The sequence below is a fragment of the Phodopus roborovskii genome, unplaced genomic scaffold, assembly GCF_943737965.1.
Source record: "Phodopus roborovskii unplaced genomic scaffold, PHOROB, whole genome shotgun sequence".
In the NCBI taxonomy this organism is placed as follows: domain Eukaryota; kingdom Metazoa; phylum Chordata; class Mammalia; order Rodentia; family Cricetidae; genus Phodopus; species Phodopus roborovskii.
Genome location: NW_026126434.1, coordinates 25,407,458 through 25,426,907, shown reverse-complemented (window position 1 = coordinate 25,426,907; position 19,450 = coordinate 25,407,458). Strand labels below are relative to the sequence as shown.

Genomic DNA, 19,450 nt, shown 5'->3' with positions numbered 1-19,450 from the left:
TCATAGTTGATTGTGAGCCAACATGTGTGGAGGTCTCCTTTTCCTTGGGGGGGGGGGTTGTTGGCCATTGGCCCATGAGTATGAAGGGAGCAGAAGTTGCCTGTCGAGCAGGTTTTGGATTGCTGTGAAGATGACAGATAGAACTTGTGGGCGCCAGTTTCAGAGAGGCAGCTCATTTTATTGTTCTTAGGGTTCTTAGGGTTACGGGCAGGAACAGCACCTAATTATCATATGGGCAGGAGGGAAGAGTGAGACTTAGGTGCTGAGTCATAAGCGTTTGCAGGGAGCTCTGTTCAGGGTCATCCTCCAACTAAGGCCAGTCATCTGAGCTTAGAGGCATTCTCCGAATAAGGTTAGATGGAGAAGAGGAAGCCCTGCTGAGAAAGGGGTCCTCTGTTTAGCGCTGAGCTCAGAGAGCTATCTGGACATGGTGGACTGTGACCTTATAATAGGGCTCCCCAATACATGTGCATGCTGGGACTAGAACCCAGGTTCTCTGGAAGTGCAGCCAGTGCTCTTAACTGCTGAGCTGAGCTGTCTCTCCAGCTACATGTATCTACTGTTTATTTTATTCCTGTTGCAAATTGCTTTAAAAACGAGCAGGGTGAGTAATTTTTTTAAAGCAATCTATAAAACATTTTCCACTTTTATGTGTATGTGAGCACACATGCACATGGGTTTGTGTGGACATGTGTATGTATGTATTGAATGTGTAAGGTGTAGAGGCCAGGGAACATCCTTGGGTGTCTCTTACCTTTTATTTGGGATAGGGTCTGCCATTGACCTGGAACTTTCCCATGCAGTCCAGGCTTGTCTCTGTGATCTTGTGTTATTCACTGAGATTGCAGGCATCATTCCTTGCTTTTTATGCAGGCTCTGGGGACCTGTCTTACTTAGGGTTTCTATTGCTGTGAAGAGACACCATGACCACAGTAACTCTCTTATAAAGGAAAATATTTAAATGGCTTGCAGTTTCAAAGGTTTAGTTCATTATCATCATGGCAGGAAGCATGATGGATGATGTGGCAGGCATGATGGATGGATTCGCAGGCAGCAGGAAGAGAGTGTGACACTGGGCCTGGCTTGAGCTTCCCAAACCTCAATGCCCATTCCAGGTGACATACTTCCTCCCACAAGGCCCCATGTACTCCAACAAAGCCATACCTCGAATAATACCACTCACTTCCTGTGAGTCTGTCTATAGGGGTCATTTTCATGAAAACCACCGCAAAATCTGAACTATGTCTTCATGCTTGCAACCCATGTGCTTTCCTGTTCATATTCGTTTTTCAGCCTTTCAGCTTTTTTTTTCTTTATGAAAAATGAGTATAACTAGTGAAAGACTTACATGAATAAGCAAACATCTGAAGGGTATTTTATACATTGGTGTAAATGCCTTTACCTGGTGAGCTTTCTCACTGGCCTCCTTTTTCCAATGTTTGAAACTCAGTTTCTTGACATAAAGGTGAGGGAAAAATTAGATTTGTGTCAAATTTGTTTATCTTGTCAATATTAATAAGACAGTTCCTAAATTGTTACTGCTACTACGACTATATTTTCTATTTTTGGAACATGTTTTCTTTCAGTTTTTTAAGAGCTTATTTTTATGTGTATGTTTGCTTGCATGTATGTATGTCCACCTCATGGCTGTAGTGCCAGCAGAAGCCAGAGGGGGCACTGGAGTTAACAGAAGGTCATGAGCTGCCATGTATGTGCTGGCAATTGAACCCAGATCCTCTGTAAGAGCAGCCAGTGCTCTTGATTTTTGGGTCATCTCTTAAGTTTCAGCCTTTCTTCTTTTTTTAAAAAAGTCATTATTATTGGTGGTGGTGGTGGTGGTGTGTGTGTGTGTGTGTGTGTGGTGTGTTTGTGTGTTACTATGGATGAACCTTAGGACCCATGTGTGATAGGCAAGTACTTTTACCACTGAACCATATCCCCAATGCTCTTTTTACCTTCCATTTTGACAGAGGGTCTTCATTAAGTTGCCTTGGCTGGTCTTGAACTCCCTGATAGCCATGATGAGCCTTGAACTTGTGATCTTTCTCCATTAGCCTACAAAGTAGCTAAGATTATAGGCTGGCATCATCAGGCCTGAAAAGTTAACTTACCTTTCATTTCCCTTCCATTTTTGAAAATTAGATTCTGATATCAAGATATATTCCCATTATTACTTTTCTTTTTGGCTAGCTGAGTTGGATGAAATTTGCTTTCAAAATACATTGGGAGTTAAATATTCATGGCAACAAGAATTAAAAATTTTGTTCTCAGAGAATTTTATGATTTATTAATGAAGATCATATAATATGAAAGATGTAAATTTTAGCTTTCAATAAAGTTAAGTATCCATATGATTTTTTTTTTGAGGACTGGTGATTGGTTCCAGCTAGGTAGGCACTGTACCAATCAACTACATCCCTGCCCTTCAGCTGTAAATAGCACAGACTGGCCTCAGATTTTGCAATTTTCCTGTTTCTGTCTCCTGAGTTCTAGGATTACAGTTGGTGTGCCATTAAAACCAGATCATATAAGCCCCTTGGTAGTTATTAACAGATGATTTGATTGTAGTATCAGTATTTTAACTTTCCTTTGCCCATGTGTGACTTGTGGGTGTGATCCATTTGACCACCAATACCAATACACTGCACATGGAAAAAGAGTCTGGAGGGAGGCATTTTAGTTCTATCTTTCAGGGCCAAGAGCTTGAAGTTCATTGCTAAGGGTGGTAGAAATCTTGGAGGAGCATTTTCTGCTTCCTGTTCCTGCTGAGCCACAGCAACAAGGTTTATCAGGGCAGGAATGTGGCAGCTACATCTTCTGATCCATGCTTAGAAATTACAAGCTTCTCAAAGAAAAGCATTTAGCAAGGGGCACTCACCCTTTTATAAATCGCCTCAATCAGAATATCCAACCAGAACCTGCAAATGCAGACCACACAAGAGGCTTTCATCTTTCTAGTAACTTTACATGATAGATTAAAAAGGTATTTTAACTGGAATAATATACTGTGTTTGGTATTTTACATAATCTTTGAGAGAGAGTGTGTGTGGGGTAATAAGTCTTTAAGTTGCAGTGCATATTTCATACTTACCTACATTTCTTTTCTAAGGGGTGACATTCAGTATCCATGTGGCATATGGCCACCACATTGAACCAATGCATCACTAGGAACCTAGGTTCTAGACATGTTTGAGTCTTTAGGAATGTTGTTAATAATCAAACAAAACTAACCTCCTTTGTGTAAATGTAACTTGAATGTCAGCATTTCATTTTAGATACAGATACAAGGATTTATGAACAGTACCTTTGGAAAGATCTTGTCTTCCCAGCAAGCTCTGCAGCTGCTTCAGAGGTATTTATCATTGAGGCTGGAGGAGGGTTCTCTGAAGGCACAGTTTCAAATAGCTTGGGTGGTGAAGTGCTTGCTTTGCAATGGGAGGATCTTAGTTCAATTTCCAGAACCCACATAAAAAGAGGAGGAGAAAGAGAAAGAAGAAGAAAGCCGAGTGTGGTGGGGCATATTTGTAGCCCACCATTCCTGGGGAGGCAAATGCAGAAGGATCCATGGCGCTGGGTGGCTTTGCAGGTTGGCTGAATCAGTAAATTCAAGGCCGGTCAGAATCTGTCTCAAAAAAGAGAAAAGGGTAGATGGCACCTGAGGAATGGCCCGTGGGGTGATCTGGGCTCCATGTATGCATACACACGTGCATGTGCACCTGCAAATACACACACACACACACACACACACACACCTATACACATGTACCTGCACAACACACATCTGTACACATGCACCTGTACATGCATATCTGTACACATGCACCTGCACACACACACATCTGACTGTACACGTACACCTGCACTCACATACACCTGTACACATGCACCTGCACACACACATATATGTCTGTACACATGCACCTGCACACACACACACCTATACACATGCACCTGCACACACACATCTGTACACATGCACCTGCACACACACACACACATCTGTACACATGCACCTGCACACACACACATCTGTACACATGCACCTGTACAACACACATCTGTACACATGCACCTGCACACACATATACATCTGTACACATACACATCTGTACACATGCACCTGCACACACACACATATGTACACAAGCACCACCTCCACAGGAGCTCGTACATAGATGTACACATGAACACATACACAAAACCCGTGCCCACAATTTCAGATTAGATATTCTAGAAACCTCTCCTTTGTAAACCTTAAAAGTTATAAATACTAACTTCTCATTTACCACTAAGTAATATAGAACATTATTTTTAATACCATTCTAGATTTATATTTTTAAGACAGGCTCTATTATAGTCCAGATTGACCTCAAATTTGCTCTGTGGCCAAGGAAGACCTTTAATTTCCTGCTCCTCCTGCCTCCATCTCCCAGATGCTGGGATGACAGGTGTGTACTAGATGCTCCACGGCATTAAAAAATAATAACGAAGTCTTTCATAAGAAAGTCTCACATTGCTTTCTAACCCCAGCCATGTAATATACTTTATTTTAATTTCATGGTTATTATTGGAGAGGGAATAACAAATGTTTAATTTTACTTGGGGAAAGAATTTCCAAAGAACAAGATTGCATATTGTCACAGTTAACTTTAGACATCAATTTGAAACAAATCTGGATTCCTGGAGGAAGAGGGGGCCTTAACTGAGGAATTGCCTCTGTCATATTGACCCGTGGCCATGTGTGTGGGCTTTTTCCCTAATTCCTAATTGATGTGGGCAGGCTTAGCCGACTGTGTGTGGCACCATTCCTAGGCAGATGGGTCTGGGCTGTGTCAGGAAGGCAGATGATGGTGAGCCCAGAAGCAAGCCAGTGAGCAACATTCCCGTGTGGTTTCCACTTCAGTTCCTGCCTCCATGTTCCTTTTCTTGAGTTCCTACCCTTACTCTCCTCCATAATAGATTGTGACCTGGGAGATATAAGTAGAAATAAACCCTTTCCTCCCCAAATTTCTTTGGGTGTTTCCCATAGCAAGAAAAGCAAATTAGAATAGATATGTTTGACTTACTGGTAGACACAGAAAAATGGTCAACACACTCAAGAAAGTAATGTCTTTTATCCTAGATAACTGTTTTCAAGCCGTTTATGGCAAGAGCACTTAAAATAAGCTCTCCTTCAGTCTCCAGCATTCTTCTCAATTTCCACACACAGGTGGAAGTCTAGACTAGGGAGAGAAGATAGACTAGAGAGTGTGTGTGTGAGAAAGACAGAAACAGAGACAGAGAGAGACATACATACTTATAGAGACACCACACACACACACACACACACACACACACACACACACACACATACATACACACACACACTCACAGAGAAGACCCATGTCAGAGGCCCCTTGTGGAATTCTTTCCTGTGAGTCAGAACATCTGGCTTTCTGATGGCTTTGCCATAGTCCCACATCTCTGTGATAGCGATCATCTCTTAAGAGATGACCATGAGATTCAAAGCAGACATGAAATTATTTTGACAAGAGACAGCACAGGTAGCATTTTAATGGTGACCACCCTGCCCTGTTTGTCTCCCATTGCCCTCTCTACCTACAATATGCTATTGGTCAATTTATTCTTTTAACAGAACAGTGTGGTCCTTGAACCTCCTAGGCATCATTTAGTCTCTTGAGTAGATTGGCTGGCAGGCCATTATTACAAAATCTTGCCTTTCAATGTAGTAACTGCAGGGTCCCGGAAAGCTAAGTGTGCACCTGCCTTGTTGGTTGTTACATACCTGGGATAATGCATGAGGCCTGGAATAGATGTTCATCAAATGCATAAACAGATATTTAGCACCTCAGCCATTCTGCAATACGTTCCTCATTTCCCTTTAAATTACCCAGTTCCAATTACTTTTAGGTTTCAGAAGCTGAACATTCCCTGCCTTCAACTGGAAATCAATCACACAATTGAGCGGATTCTTCAGTGTTATGTGGCTGAACTTGAAGCTACCAAGAAGGTAAGTGCCCTGCATATGTACATGAGAATGTATTAGTATGAAGGGGGAGGCTCTGAAAGTCTTCATCATTGCCATCCAGTTCCAGGGTCTGCAGGGCATTCCTCCTTCTTAGAGGCTCCCGTCTGAGTGGGAGCCCATTGTAAGTCTTCAGACTGCCAGACCCACAGCTGTTTGTTGTTGAGGACTGTGTTTTTGTTTCAGTCTTAATGTGGTTATATAGTGCAGAGCCCAGTTAGTATTTTTGCACATAGAAATACAAGTGCTGGAGTGTGGAGTGTACCAGATACAATGTAGCCACGTATATCCTCTTTGGAATACTTCCTTGGAACATCAGATAAGGAGAGAATACATGCTTGTCAGTTACATCCACATCTCTGCCACAGAAATTCTGTGGAAAGAATTTAGAGGGACAGGGAAGATTTATGTTGGGTTGTGTTGCAGCCTGTCATAGTGGAGTGGCTCAGTGTGTGGCAACAGGGGTGTAAACCTGAGGTTAGTCACATGGCTGTGCCAGCCAGAGCAGATCCGTGTATAACTCCCAGGCTTCCACCCCATTGCAATTTATTTCCACTTCCTAAAGATTTCACAACTATCCCAAACAGCACAGCCCTCTTGGAATAGGCAGACATTCAAAACAAGAGACTAGGGGCTGTGGTGGTGGCCCTATGAGTCAAGAGCTTGCTGTATAAGCATAAGGACCTGAGTTCAGATCCCTAGCACTCAAATAAAAAATTGGTTGCAGCAGCATGCTCCTGTCACCCCCATGCTGCATTGGTGGGGGCAGGCAGCTCCTGAGGCTTGTTGGCAGCCAGCCTAGACTAGTCAGTGAGACATGATTGTTTCTGGGCCTCAGCTTCTTGGCTCTGAAACTTGTTTACTTATCATACATATATTGACTTACTCTTGTGCACTCAGCCCGAGAATCATGGTGAAACTACCTATTCAAATGTAGCTGTAAATTTCTTTGCATTATCCACTGCATTGAATTCAAACATTAATGCCATATTTTTTTAATTACAGCTCTATCATTTTCAGAAAGATGACCCCCCTCTCGCTCGCAACATGCCCCCCATAGCAGGAAAAATTCTCTGGGTGAGGCAGCTCTACCGCCGGATAAATGAGCCCATCACCTATTTCTTTGTAAGCCAATCATACAGTTTATATGTGAATCATGGTGGTGTGGAAATGAAATTACATTACAAATGCGTCCTGTCCTAAAATATTGATGCCAGGGAAGTAGTCAGCACCAGTGCTTATACCGAGAAAAAAATTAGCTTATAAACATGCCAGAGAGGGACAAAGTTAGTCTTTTCATGTTCAGTGGACCAACTAGTTCAATTATAGCTGGCAAATCTTATGTCTTTTAATAACAGAAGACACTTTACAAAGGCTCTTAAAAATAATTGTTTTTAAAAACGCAGAGTGTAAACTGTGTCCTGACTCTTATTTGCATGTGTGGATGGATAGGTGCTGATGCATATTTAATGAAAGCCAAGATGGGATGCAGAGTGCATTCCTTTTTGAAGAACTGAGCCCCAGGCAGGGCATAGCAGCATTTGCAGAATACAGTGATTTGATTTCTGAAGAGTAGGGTCCTTGTAGATCCTGTCAACATCCTAGAAATGTCATTTGGTCTTTTCTTTGTTTTTATTGGTTTACGAGTCAGAGTGCCAGAATAGAGTCTGGTTTGTTTAATATCATATTTCATGTCTGAACAGAGAACAAAATAACCACAGGACCACAGCCTTCAAGTAGTTTTGTTACTGGAGCAGCACTAAATGTGAAGTTTCTGCTGTTGCCTGTTTCATTATTCTGCATACTTGCAAATATTTAAACTGGGGGATGGAGAGATGGCTCAGCAGCCAAGAATGCTTACTGCTTTTGCAAAAGACTCAAGTTCAGTTCCCAGCACCCGTGCTGGATGGCTCATAATCACCTGCAACTCCAGCTCCAAGGAATCTGTCGCCCTCTTCTGGTCTCTGTGTGCACCCGCACTCATGTGCACATGCCCCCACACATACACATAATAAACAGTAAATAAATAAATAAATAAATAAAGCTGGGTGGTGGCGGCGGTGCATGCCTTTAATCCCAGCACTGGGGAGGCAGAGGCAGGTGGATCGCTGTGAGTTTGAGACCAGCCTGGTCTATAGGCTCTAAAGCTACAGAGAAACCCTGTCTTGAAAATACAAAAGGAAACAAAACAAAAAAAGACATTTAAACCCTAGCTTTAGACAAGACACTAAACGGCTGTGGTAGCAGGGTACAGTATGGCATTTGTAAATTCTTTCAATGTTAACAAAAGGGAACACTTCTTGAGCCAGCCCCCTTCCTCTACCCCCTGCCCTGCCCCCATGTATAATTAAGGAATTTGCCCTAATAACAGTTGTACCTTGTCCAGGGAAATGGGAGAGAGGAGACACTGGAGATGGAGAGCTCTGTTGCCTGTGACTGGTTGTGGGCTAACAGGATTCTTTTTCAATTCTCTCTCCCCTTTCCAGTGTAATATCCCTCTACTTCCGTCCCCAGCTTCCGTGGCCTTCTCTACCACCGTTTCACTCTACAGCAGACTCTAAAAGGCTACCGTGACTATTTGATATCAGTATAGTAGTTTGTGGAACAAAGTCTGCAATTTCTTTCTTTTTTTAAAATTTTTATTTGTATTTTATGTACATTGGTGTTTTGCCTGCATGTATGTCTGTGTGAGAGTGTTGGATCCCCTGGAACAGGAGTTACAGACAGTTGTGAGCTCCCGTGTGGGTGCTGGGAATCGAACCAGGGTTTTCTTAAAGAGCAGCTAGTACTCTTAACCACTGACAAAGTCTGCAACTTCTTAAAATATAACTTTCTCTCCCCCACCCACCCTGCAACCCCAGAAAAACTCAGACATTTTGTCAAGCTCAGAAGGTAAAGCTGTCATCCGTCAGTATAACAAGATCTCGTATGTGCTGCTGGAATTCGAGGTGGTCTACCACACAGCCTGGGTCAAAGAGATTTCACAGCTGCAGTATGGTACGTAGAAGACAAGAAGTTTGATTTCAGACAAATTCGTGACTCTGTTGATGTTTGGCATTCTCTTTACAAACAATTAGGCCCCTTAACATTTAGATTTGGGGCTGGGAACAGGGTTCAGTTGGTAAATGCTTGAGTTTAGTCTTCAGGACTCATGTGAAAGAGCCAGGCAGGGGTGGTGGCATAGGTTTGTAATCCTAGCTGCGGGGAGGTGAGATCAGGCAGACCCCTGGGGCTCCCTGCAGGGAGTATAGTCTAATTGGTGTATCCCATAGTAGTGAATGACTCTGGCTCAATAGGTAGAGACCAGGCAGTCTTGATAGATGAAGTTTGTATCAAGTTTTCTGCAATGTTCTTTGCTCTCAGCGATGTCATTTGACACTCGAAACTACCATAGACTTATTATAATGGGTTAATGCCTGGGAGAAGTGCTCCCAAGCAAATCCAACAGTTTAAAGTTGGGTTTTTCCTGCTAGCCCAGGCTATGGGAAAGAAATGGCTCTGGGTGGTTTCCTGCTGTATGAACTGGCCATTTTCCTGTACTTGGGGTGGTGACTGGGCCTCCTTTTGATGGATGCTGCACAGAGCGTCTCAGGTGGAGATCCACCAGGTCTTAGATGGTCGCCCTGGCCTGGAGCGGCCCCTCCTGACTGTCCTTCCAGATCTGTCTGTCTTATGCTGTGGGTCCTTTTGTTCCGTCATGCAAATTCAGTAGCCTTAAGGTTGACAGATTTTATTAAATGGGTATTTAGGATCACTCTTGGATTTATGTGAATGGACACTTGATTTCTAACCCAATTCTGAGAGGATTCCAAATATGTTGGATACAATTCTTACCTGAGAGCCTCGGGAAAACTGACCCCATTGAGAACCTTGCCAAGGGCTAGCTAGATGGCTCAGTTAGTGTAAAGGGGCTTGCCGCACAAGCCTGGAGACTTGGTTCAATCCCTGGCAGTCACTTAAACTAAGAAGGAGGAGACTGACTCACAGATTGTCCTGTGGGTGTGCTGTGGCACATTCTTCCAGTAATAGATTTGAGGATAAATAAATTAAAATCGTCTTTTGAAGGGAGCGTCTCGAAGAAGAATCTTATCTAGTGAGTCAAAGGTAGCAAGCTTCAGAGGGACTTAGGGGATGCTTTATTCTCCTACAGATTTGATGGTGGTGACATCCTGTCGGGTCACACGGGACTTGGCAGAGTCTGTGATTTAATGAAATTCTTGTGTTAATAAAGCTTGTTGAAATAAGATATAATTTGAGTGAATGTATATATGCCCGTAGAGGTAATTATTTTTTATTACTATGCCTCTAGAAGTAATTCATGTTACATTAACGAATAAGCTCAGGGGCTGGAGAGATGGCACAGTGGTTAAGAGCACTGGCTGCTTTTACAGAGGACCCAGGTTCCAAGTCCCAGCACCCACAGCTCACAACCATCTGTAACTCCAGTTCCAACATCCAGTGCCCTCTTCTGGTATTCATGAGCACTGTAAACATGTGTTGCACAGAAAAACATGCAGGCAAAATACCCACACACATAAAATAAAAAGAAATAAGTAATCCCAGGCTCTGACAACAATCTTTTGAGATTGTGCATTTCAATTCATAATAAAAGCATTTATTCACATTTTCTTATACCTTAAAATTTTTATCTTTCATTTGTGTGTGTTTCTGTGCTCACATATGACATAGCATGCCTGTGAAAGTGGGGGCAACTTTTGGATAACTTTACTTCTACCATGTGGGTCTCAGGAATCAAACTCAGGTGCCCAGGCTTGTTTAGGTCCAAAAAGACTATCTTAAAATGCTTATTTGTATGAACAATATTCGTGTGATATGTAGTGTGGGGAAAAAAACCAAACATTCTGTGTTCTAAGACGTCAGGACTCATTGTTATTTACTAAGTATTTCTAGCTGGAGGTAGTGGCTCACACCTGTGATCTCAGCATTGGGGACGTTGAGGCAAGAGGTCAGAAGTTTGGAGTCATTCTGTGCTATATATAGAATAAATTCAAGGTCAGTTTGGGCTACGTGAAATTATGTATCAAAAAAGAAATTCTTGGTGATATTCAGCTAAGTGATACAAAAGTCTGGATGAAGTTTTTATTCAGGTAAACCTTCCTCCAAAGAAGTCAGACTGAATTCAGGTGGAAAAAGAGTTTGAAATCTAGGCAGTGTGTCATGTTTGTCGTTCTGATGCTTTTCCAAGGGCTGTCTGGTTAGCTTTAGCTGTTAGCCTGACACAGCCTAGAGGTATCTAAAAGGGCAGTCTCAGAGGGATTGACTAAATCAGGCCACTCACAGGTCTGTGTGTGTGTGGGGTGTCTTCATTGCTAATTGATTTAAGAGGGCTTAGTCCACTGTGGGTGGTACCATCCCTAGGCATGTGGTCTTGAACTGTGTAACAACCCTAGCTGAGTATGAGCAGGCCTGAGTGCCAGCTAGCAAGCAGCATCCTTCCTTGTTCCTTCTGTATGTCTGGGCTATGAAGTGATTTCCTGGGTGAGAGCTAATGCTGTGCAGGATAGCAAGTAGGCCTGCCTCCAGGTCTTTTTGAGTTCCTTCAGTGATGGATTGTGAACTGGAGTTGAAAGGCACATGAATCCTTTCTTCTTCAAAGTTGTTTTTGGTCAGTGTATTTTCATCACAGGGAAAGAAAGAGAACTAGAGCAAGGATTAAGTTACAATCCATAAAAATAAGCCACAGATAGACCTCTGGAGGAAGTATAGCAGTTCATGGCATAAAGCCTGTCACTTACTCATCAAGTGTTCTCTCTCTGGATCTGAGCTGATGGCTTTATAGATGCTGTGTCTTCATTTCTCTGAGTCTTGAAGGCTGACTATGTGTGAGAGACTATGTCTTAGCACTGTAGGATCCAGGACTTTTGCTATGCCTTTACGAGGGGATGTAGAAGGGGAATGAAGAAAATCCCATACCAATATTGGTTCATTTGCAGCTTTGCAAGCCACGCTATTTGTGCGGCATCCAGAAACGGGCAAGTTGCTGGTTAACTTTGATCCCAAAATTTTGGAAGTCGTTCGGGAAACAAAGTGCATGATAAAGATGAAGCTGGATGTTCCGGAACAAGCAAAGAGGTTGCTGAAACTGGAGAACAAATTGAAGGCAGATAAACTGTATCTGCAGGTAAGAAAAACAGCTTCTGATGATTGACTTTTTCCCCTCCTTTTTGTATGTGTGTGTGTGTTAGTGTTTGTGTGTACAGGGCATGTGGGTATAGGTGTGGAGGCCAGAGACTGACACCCAGTGTCCTCTGTTACTTTCTACCTTACCTCTGGACTTAGCATTAACTGACAGGCTAGACTGGTTGATCAGTGAGCTCTAGGCTTTGGCCTGTCTCTGCTCCCCCAGATGAGCAAGGCCACACCAGCTTTTTTTTAAAATTTTTTAATATGCATGCTAGGGATCAAAACTCAGGTGCATGAGCTTGTGTGAGAAACACTTTCTTTTGAAGGAGTTTTTGGTGCAAGAAAAAAATGTATCCCATCAGGTGTTAATTTTCACTTCAAAAAGATTTACTGAGCCAGTTGGTGGTGGTGCATGCCTGCCTTAAACCCCAGCACTTGGAAGGCAGAGGCAGGCAGATCACTGTTGAATTTGAGGCTAGCCTGGTCTACAAATTGAATTCCAGAACAGCCAGAGCTACATAGTATGAGACCCTGTCTCAAAAAAGCCAAAAACTAATAAACAAACAAGAATAGTGTGTGTGTGTGTGTGTGTGTGTGTGTGTGTGTGTGTGTGTGTGTGTATGTCCATGTTCACTTGCATGCAGGTACAAAGGTACACACAGAGGCCAGGAGGAGGTGTCTATCCCTTGGATCTGGAGTTGCATTTGTGAGTCACTTGTGAGGAGTACTGGATCAGAATGTGGGTCCTCTGCAAGAGCAGTGACTACTCTTAACCACTGAGCCCTCTCTGCTGCCCCGTCTTGGTAGGATTAAAATACCAATTTACAAACAACATGGGAGATGGAAAGAAGAAGGATTTCAGAGCTCATATGGACTTCTGGGTTCTAAGTGATAAAGCTTCAGGTTTAACAATGCTTTAATTATAACTTTATGGAGCAAGAACATTACATTTAATATATTTAATACAGATACTAATAAAATATGAATTATGAGAGAGGGGTGGCTATAAAATAACACAAATGGAAAGGATTCTCCACCATTTTAGGATAAAATGGAACATTCCAATTTAAGTTCACTTATGAGTAATGTAAAATTTAAAATTATGAGGCAGGTGTAATGGTGCATGTCTTTAATCCCAGCATTTGGGAGGCAGAGTCAGGAGAATCACTGTGAGTTTGAAGCCAGCCTGGGCTGCAGCATGAGTTCAGGACAACAAGAACAAATAGTAAGACACTGTCTCAAAAACCAAACAAAAACAAGGCAACATTCAAAAGTAGCATGAAAGAGGGTTAATTAAGTATATCCAAGAAGTTGGCAGTGGTTCTCAACCTATGGATCATGACTCCCTTGGGGGGTCAAATATCAGATATGCATATCAGATGTTTACATTATAATTCATAACAGTAGCAATGTTACAGTTATGAAGTAGCCACAAAAGTAATTTTATGGTTGGGGGTCAACCACAACCTGAGGAACTGTACTAAAGGGTTGCAACATTAGGAAGGTTGAGAACCACCGGGCAGGGGAATTGTCCCAGGTGTTGAGAACATCCTGTTCTTGCAAAGGACCACACTGGGTAACTCAAAACTGCCTGCACCTCCAGCTCCAGGTCATTGCATGCCCTCTGCTGGTGTCCACAGGCATCTGCACTTATGTGCACATGCACATACACAGACACACCCATACACCTACCTAAAAATAAACAGGTAAATAAAAAGTCTATTAAAATTTAGTGCATGGTTTCAAAGTGAAACCAAAGTAAAACAGAGTAGGTAACAGCAGATTTCTTTAAAAAGCCAGTTAAAGCAGCAAGCTAGGAAGTCTGTGGGCATATATTCTGGGGAGGCAGGAAGATATATAAATGTAAAGATAATTCCTTCCAGCAGCATTAGTCATAGCAAAAGACCAGAATACAAATCCAAGAATAAAGAACCTGATTAAATATGGATTATAAGATGAATACATAGAAATTAATGGAACTGCTGATGATTCAATGAGGAAAAGGATTCTATTTGCCTCGGCACAGAGAGGATTAACTTCCTTTCATCAGTAACGTAAGGTGTCAATATAGGACTCTTCCTGGATCTTGCTAGGAAGATGACAGCCAGTCTGCTCTTTTCAATGTCATTACATTGAAATCTCTTGGTTTAATTAAAGTCCATGTTTGGTCACAAGGACAAGTTGGTTGGTTGGCTCTTTTGGAAGGAAATGAAAAGAGACTCAGGGAATATTTCGAACTTTTATTCTGCTATGAATTATATCAAATTAAAAGTTGGTTATGATATGCAGCTTTAAGAGTACAGCAAATAGGGGCAAGTTTGGCGGAACGGATATGATCAAAATACATTGTATGCATCTACAGAATTCTCTAAGAATTGGTAAAAATGCTGTGTTTTAAAAGAGGGCTGGAGAGATGGCTCAGAGGCTAAGAGCACTGGATGTTCTTGCAGAGGACTTGGGTTCAGTTCCCAGCATCCACATGGTGGCTCCTAGTCACCTGTAACTTCAGTTCTTGAAGATCCAAAACCCTCTTCTGGACTCCGCAGGTACCTATATGCATGTGTGACGATAGGAAGGCACATACAGGCATATGTAAAATAATAAACATTAAAAAAACAGAGGAACATCAAAGGTAAAAGTTTTCCTACGAAGTTTTTGTTGTTGTTGTTACCATTTTTTTTTGTTGCTGTTTTGTTTTGAGACAGAGTCTCAAAGATCAGCTGACCTCAGACTTGCTATGTAGTTGAGAGTAACCTTGAACTCCTAACCTCCCCACCCCTGCCTCACAAGTGATGAAATTAGGGCCTTATCCTGCCTAGCCAAACAGTTTTGTTTTCAAGTAACAACATTATTGAAATATGATTCCTATACCACACAGTTAGTTCATTTAAAATATACAATTGAATGGTTTTAGTGTCTCCTTAGAGCTGTACAACGATTATCACATTCAGCTCTAGGATATTTTTGTCATCCCCAAAAGAGAGCCCCCATGCCCAACAGAATTCTTTCCTCATGTTACCTCCAATCTCCCTCCTACCCTGCAGCTAGAAACTATCATTGGCATTGTCTCTGTGGACTTACCCACATTGTGCATTTCCTACAAATGGAATCACACATGTGGACTTGTGTATGTAGCTTCCTTCTTTAAAGAAAGCTAATCCACATTGTTTCGTGTGTCAGGGCTTCACATTCATTCCTTTGTACAAGGCTACCATACTTGGTTTATCTGCTTGTCACTTGGTGTTGTGTGACACTATTCCTGGGGGGCATGTGAACAAATGTTTGCTCACCAACCAACCACAGGCTAAAATAAGAATATCACCAAACTCTAACTGGGTGAACCAACGAGTTTTCCGGGGGATACTTACAGGAATATGGGCAAGGGGTTACTAAAAAGCATGGCTCAGCTATAGCTGCATCACCAAAGCCCACCCCAGCATGGGTGACAGATGATAAAAGCTGGGCCTGGAGCACACTGTGCACCCCACAGGCAGGTCAACAGGTTGTAGAGTCTGTTTCTGAGTAGCTCTGTTGGTTGCAGTCTCTTCCAGGTAACTTGTCTGGTCTGTATTTTTCAGGCAGTTCAACTACTCTGCTTCTTCCAGATGGCTGAGCTGGTCTGAGAGGCTTCAGGGCAGTTTGGCATGTCTCTGACTCTTTCAGCTGATTCATCTTGTCTGGGAGTGCCTCTCAGTAGATGTTATAGTTCATGCATGCTTGGAGAGGGAGAGACCTAGTGATTCTGGCCAGTTTCGGGGACTTCCTGAAGCCTTTGCGTTGTTTACTTGCTGTGGGGAACAAGCTTCCCCCTGCAGGGTGGGATGCTTCACCTCCTTTCTGACCCACATTCCCTCCAAGATGAAAGGATTTAGTCTCGGGGAAAATTTCTGCTTGATGGATGAGCATTTGGTCTGTTTCTGTTTTGTGCCTTTTATGAATATGAAATGTGGCTGTGAATGTCTTTACTCTCTTAGGCTCTCTTCTACGTGAGTGAAATCACTAGGTTTCATTAACTTGCTAAGCCCACTTGAAACGTTTTAAAGAACTATGCTGTTCTCAGATGTGACAAAAGTGACACCATCACTTTATTTCCCTTCCTGGGAGCCAGGGTGAGTCTGGGTTTGCTACATCCTTGCCACTACTTGTTAGTGCCCGCCCTTTGTTTTTGTGGCCTTCTGGTCCTGAATTCCCATATGGTTTGGATTCTCGTTTCCTTGGTGACTAGTGATGCTCTGCATCTTTTCGTGAGCTTTTTGGCTGTTTGGACAGGTAAAGAGTTTTATCATAAAGTTTTGCTGCCTGTTCAGAGTCTCTGCTCATTTTAAAATTGGGTTGTAGACACTAGTATGTTATCAGATATTAGATTTGCTTTTTTTCCTCCCTTTCTGTGGGTTGTTCTCCTTTGTTAATGATTTTTCTTTTCTTTTTTTTTTTCGTCAAAGTCTCACTATATAGCTTTGATTTACCCGAAACTCTATGTAGACCAGGCTGGCCTTGAACTCTCAGAGATCTGCCCGATTCTGCTACTCAGGTGCTGGGATTAAAGGTGTGGGTCAATATGCCTAGCCAGTGATGCATTTTGAAATAAAAGCATTTTGCATTTTGATGAAGTCCAATAAACTTCTTCTTAATTTTGTTTTTTTGTGTTTTCATTGTCCTGTTTGAGAAGTCTTTGCCTAGTCCAATGCCACAGAGATTCACATCTGTTTTCTTCAAAGAACAAATGCTACAGAGATTCATGTTTCTTCTTCAAAGAGTTTCTGCTCTTAGCAAAATAGGATATAATTGTTGAAAAAGCCTCCACCCCAGTGGTGCGTTGGCATCACGGTGACCCTGCACTTGGCATCAGGTGCTTTGGGTATCAGGAGGCTGCTACCATTCTTACCTCATGGGATCTCATTAGCATTTGGGTGACATCATGAAAGTCAAAGCTGCTTGCTGAGTGTCCTGACTTAAGGAAACCAAGAACTCTGAAACTATCAATTAAAACTGAAGTTGCTTAAAGACCGGTCCAGCAACTTCATGCCACACCTCCCACCACACCCTGCAGTAAGATGCAAACCTGCCCAAGCTGGTCATCATGGGTCATCTCTAGAAGAAAAATTCTGGTTGTGTGGAACAGTTGAATTTATTTAGATTTAAGCAGCAAAGGCTGGAGTGATGACTTGGGTAAGAGCATTTGCTGCTCTTGCAGCAACAATTACTGTATCCAGTCTCTAGGACCTAGCACCCTCTTCTGGCCTCTCTGGACACTGCATGCACATGGTTTATAGTTGGGAATGCAAGCAAAACACCTATACACATAAAATAAAGGTTAAATCTTAAAAAAAAAAAAATAAGAATCAATTATGATTTTGGTGTTGTTTTAAAGGTGTGTGTTCGTGTGTGTGTGTATGTGTAGTGTGTGCCACTTTAACATGGACATTGGAGCCCTTGGACCTGGAGTCACAGGTTTTTGTGAGCCAGCCAATTTGGTCATGGGAATGTGAACTCTGGTCCTTAGCTTGAGTAGCAAGAACTCTTAACTACAAGCCATCTCTCCAGCCTCAGTGGTGAGTGTGTTTTAATGGGTCAAAAGATTAGGAGCCGTGTCTGGGAGAATGCCTGTAATCAAGCACATGGAAGGTAGAAGCAGGAGGATCAGGAGTTCAAAGCCAGCCTAGGCTACTTGAGACCTTGTCTTAAGCAAACAAATGATTGAAAAAAAAAAAAACTAAAAAAGCAAAAAGATAAAAATGTGTAATAACAGATGCCATGAAATGATAATTATCTAGTTTCACAAAATGAAGAGAGAAAAGCAGCCAGCATATGGGGAAAAAAATCGAGAATCTAAGAAGTGACATGAACATGTTTGAATGGAAAGAGAATGTTCTTGTGATTGACAGCTAATGACAAAGTATAATCAGCCGGTGTAAATTAAAACGGGCAGTTCCCATACTGACAGACCCGTGTGGAAAAATCAGGTGCAATGAAGCCTTTCTGGTATGAGCCAAAATGTGGTCATTGCTTCAATATGAATTAAATTAAGCTCTGCTGTTTTTGACTTTGTACAGGGCCTTCTGCAATATTATGACGATTTATGCCAGGAAGTGCCTTCTGTGTTTGTCAATCTCATGACCCCTAAAATGAAAAAGGTTGGTGATGCTGGTGGTTCATATTGATTTCTGTGATTTAAAATTAGATTTCTGTTCTATAGATTATGGATCTCAGAGCACATCTATTGCCTAGGCCATCTGTCTTTCTCATTTCAACTTTACAGCTCTCTCTCTCCCTCTCTTCCTCTCCCCCCTTCTCATGGAATGATTTCTTGCTTAGTTTTGTTACCTTTGGAAAACAAGTAAATGTGAGTTGTGAGTAATCTGTAAAAATTTATGGCTGCTTCCAGGACATCTGAAGATGATTTAAGACAAAAGGAATCTCTATTAGGTGTGATGGTGGGGGAATGTAATTAAGGAAATACACCACACAATATTTTCAAGTAACGAAAGAGGCTTTTCTGGAAAAGACTCCTGTGAGCAATGGGCGATGGTCACCTTTTTGCTCTCCCTAGGTGGAATCTGTGCTGAGGCAAGGGCTCACAATACTAACATGGTCATCCCTGATGCTGGAGAGCTTCTTTCATGAGGTGGAGTCCGTTTTGGATATGTTCAACCAGCTTTTAAAGAAGGTAATAACAGGCATCTCTCAAAACCACACACACTTAACACTCAAGACACAAGCTGCTGTTTAAACACACCTGGAGCCCCTTTTAAAGGGTAAGGTTTGGGCTGGAGAGGTGGTCCCAGCACCCGTATCCAGCTGCTCACAACTGTCTGAAACTCTAACTCCACAGAGACCTGGCGCCTCTGTGGGCACCTGCATTTGCATGCAGATCCCCATATGGAAACACATATACATAATTAAAAATGCAGTATATCCTAAAAAAAAGGGTATGTTTTTTTTTTTTAAACTAAATGTCCATTAAATAGGTCAAAGAATTATGTTTCCTGTTTTACTATTTGGGTCTTTCCCCTCTGGGTTGCTCTGAGTTTATCCCTGAGTTTCCCTTGCCCTCAATAGGCTGAGGTGATGCTTTGAATGTACACTGTAGTTGGAATCTGGAGAGATGGCTCAGTGCATGAAATGCTTGCTTTGCAAACATGAGAACTGTGTTCAGATTCCCTCCCTCATAATGCGCCAAGCAGGTGTGGTGGCCCACCTGCAATTGTACCATTTGAGAGGCAGAGATGGGGGAACCCCAGGACAAGCTGGCTGGCTAGCTTATTTGGCACATTCAGAGAG

The 19,450-nt window shown here is 42.3% G+C and overlaps 1 protein-coding gene across 1 annotated transcript in view; it reads left to right on the top strand.

Annotated features, from left to right (window-relative positions):
* Dnah8 (dynein axonemal heavy chain 8) overlaps positions 1 to 19,450 on the top strand; it is a 211,128-nt gene that overhangs the window by 23,922 nt on the left and 167,756 nt on the right. Inside the window, exons 13-19 of the mRNA XM_051187064.1 lie at positions 3,276 to 3,352; positions 5,911 to 6,010; positions 7,031 to 7,150; positions 8,887 to 9,022; positions 11,980 to 12,167; positions 18,223 to 18,303; positions 18,720 to 18,836. Of these exons, the coding sequence (XP_051043021.1) occupies positions 3,276 to 3,352; positions 5,911 to 6,010; positions 7,031 to 7,150; positions 8,887 to 9,022; positions 11,980 to 12,167; positions 18,223 to 18,303; positions 18,720 to 18,836 (819 nt within the window). The remainder of the gene's footprint in view (positions 1 to 3,275; positions 3,353 to 5,910; positions 6,011 to 7,030; positions 7,151 to 8,886; positions 9,023 to 11,979; positions 12,168 to 18,222; positions 18,304 to 18,719; positions 18,837 to 19,450) is intronic.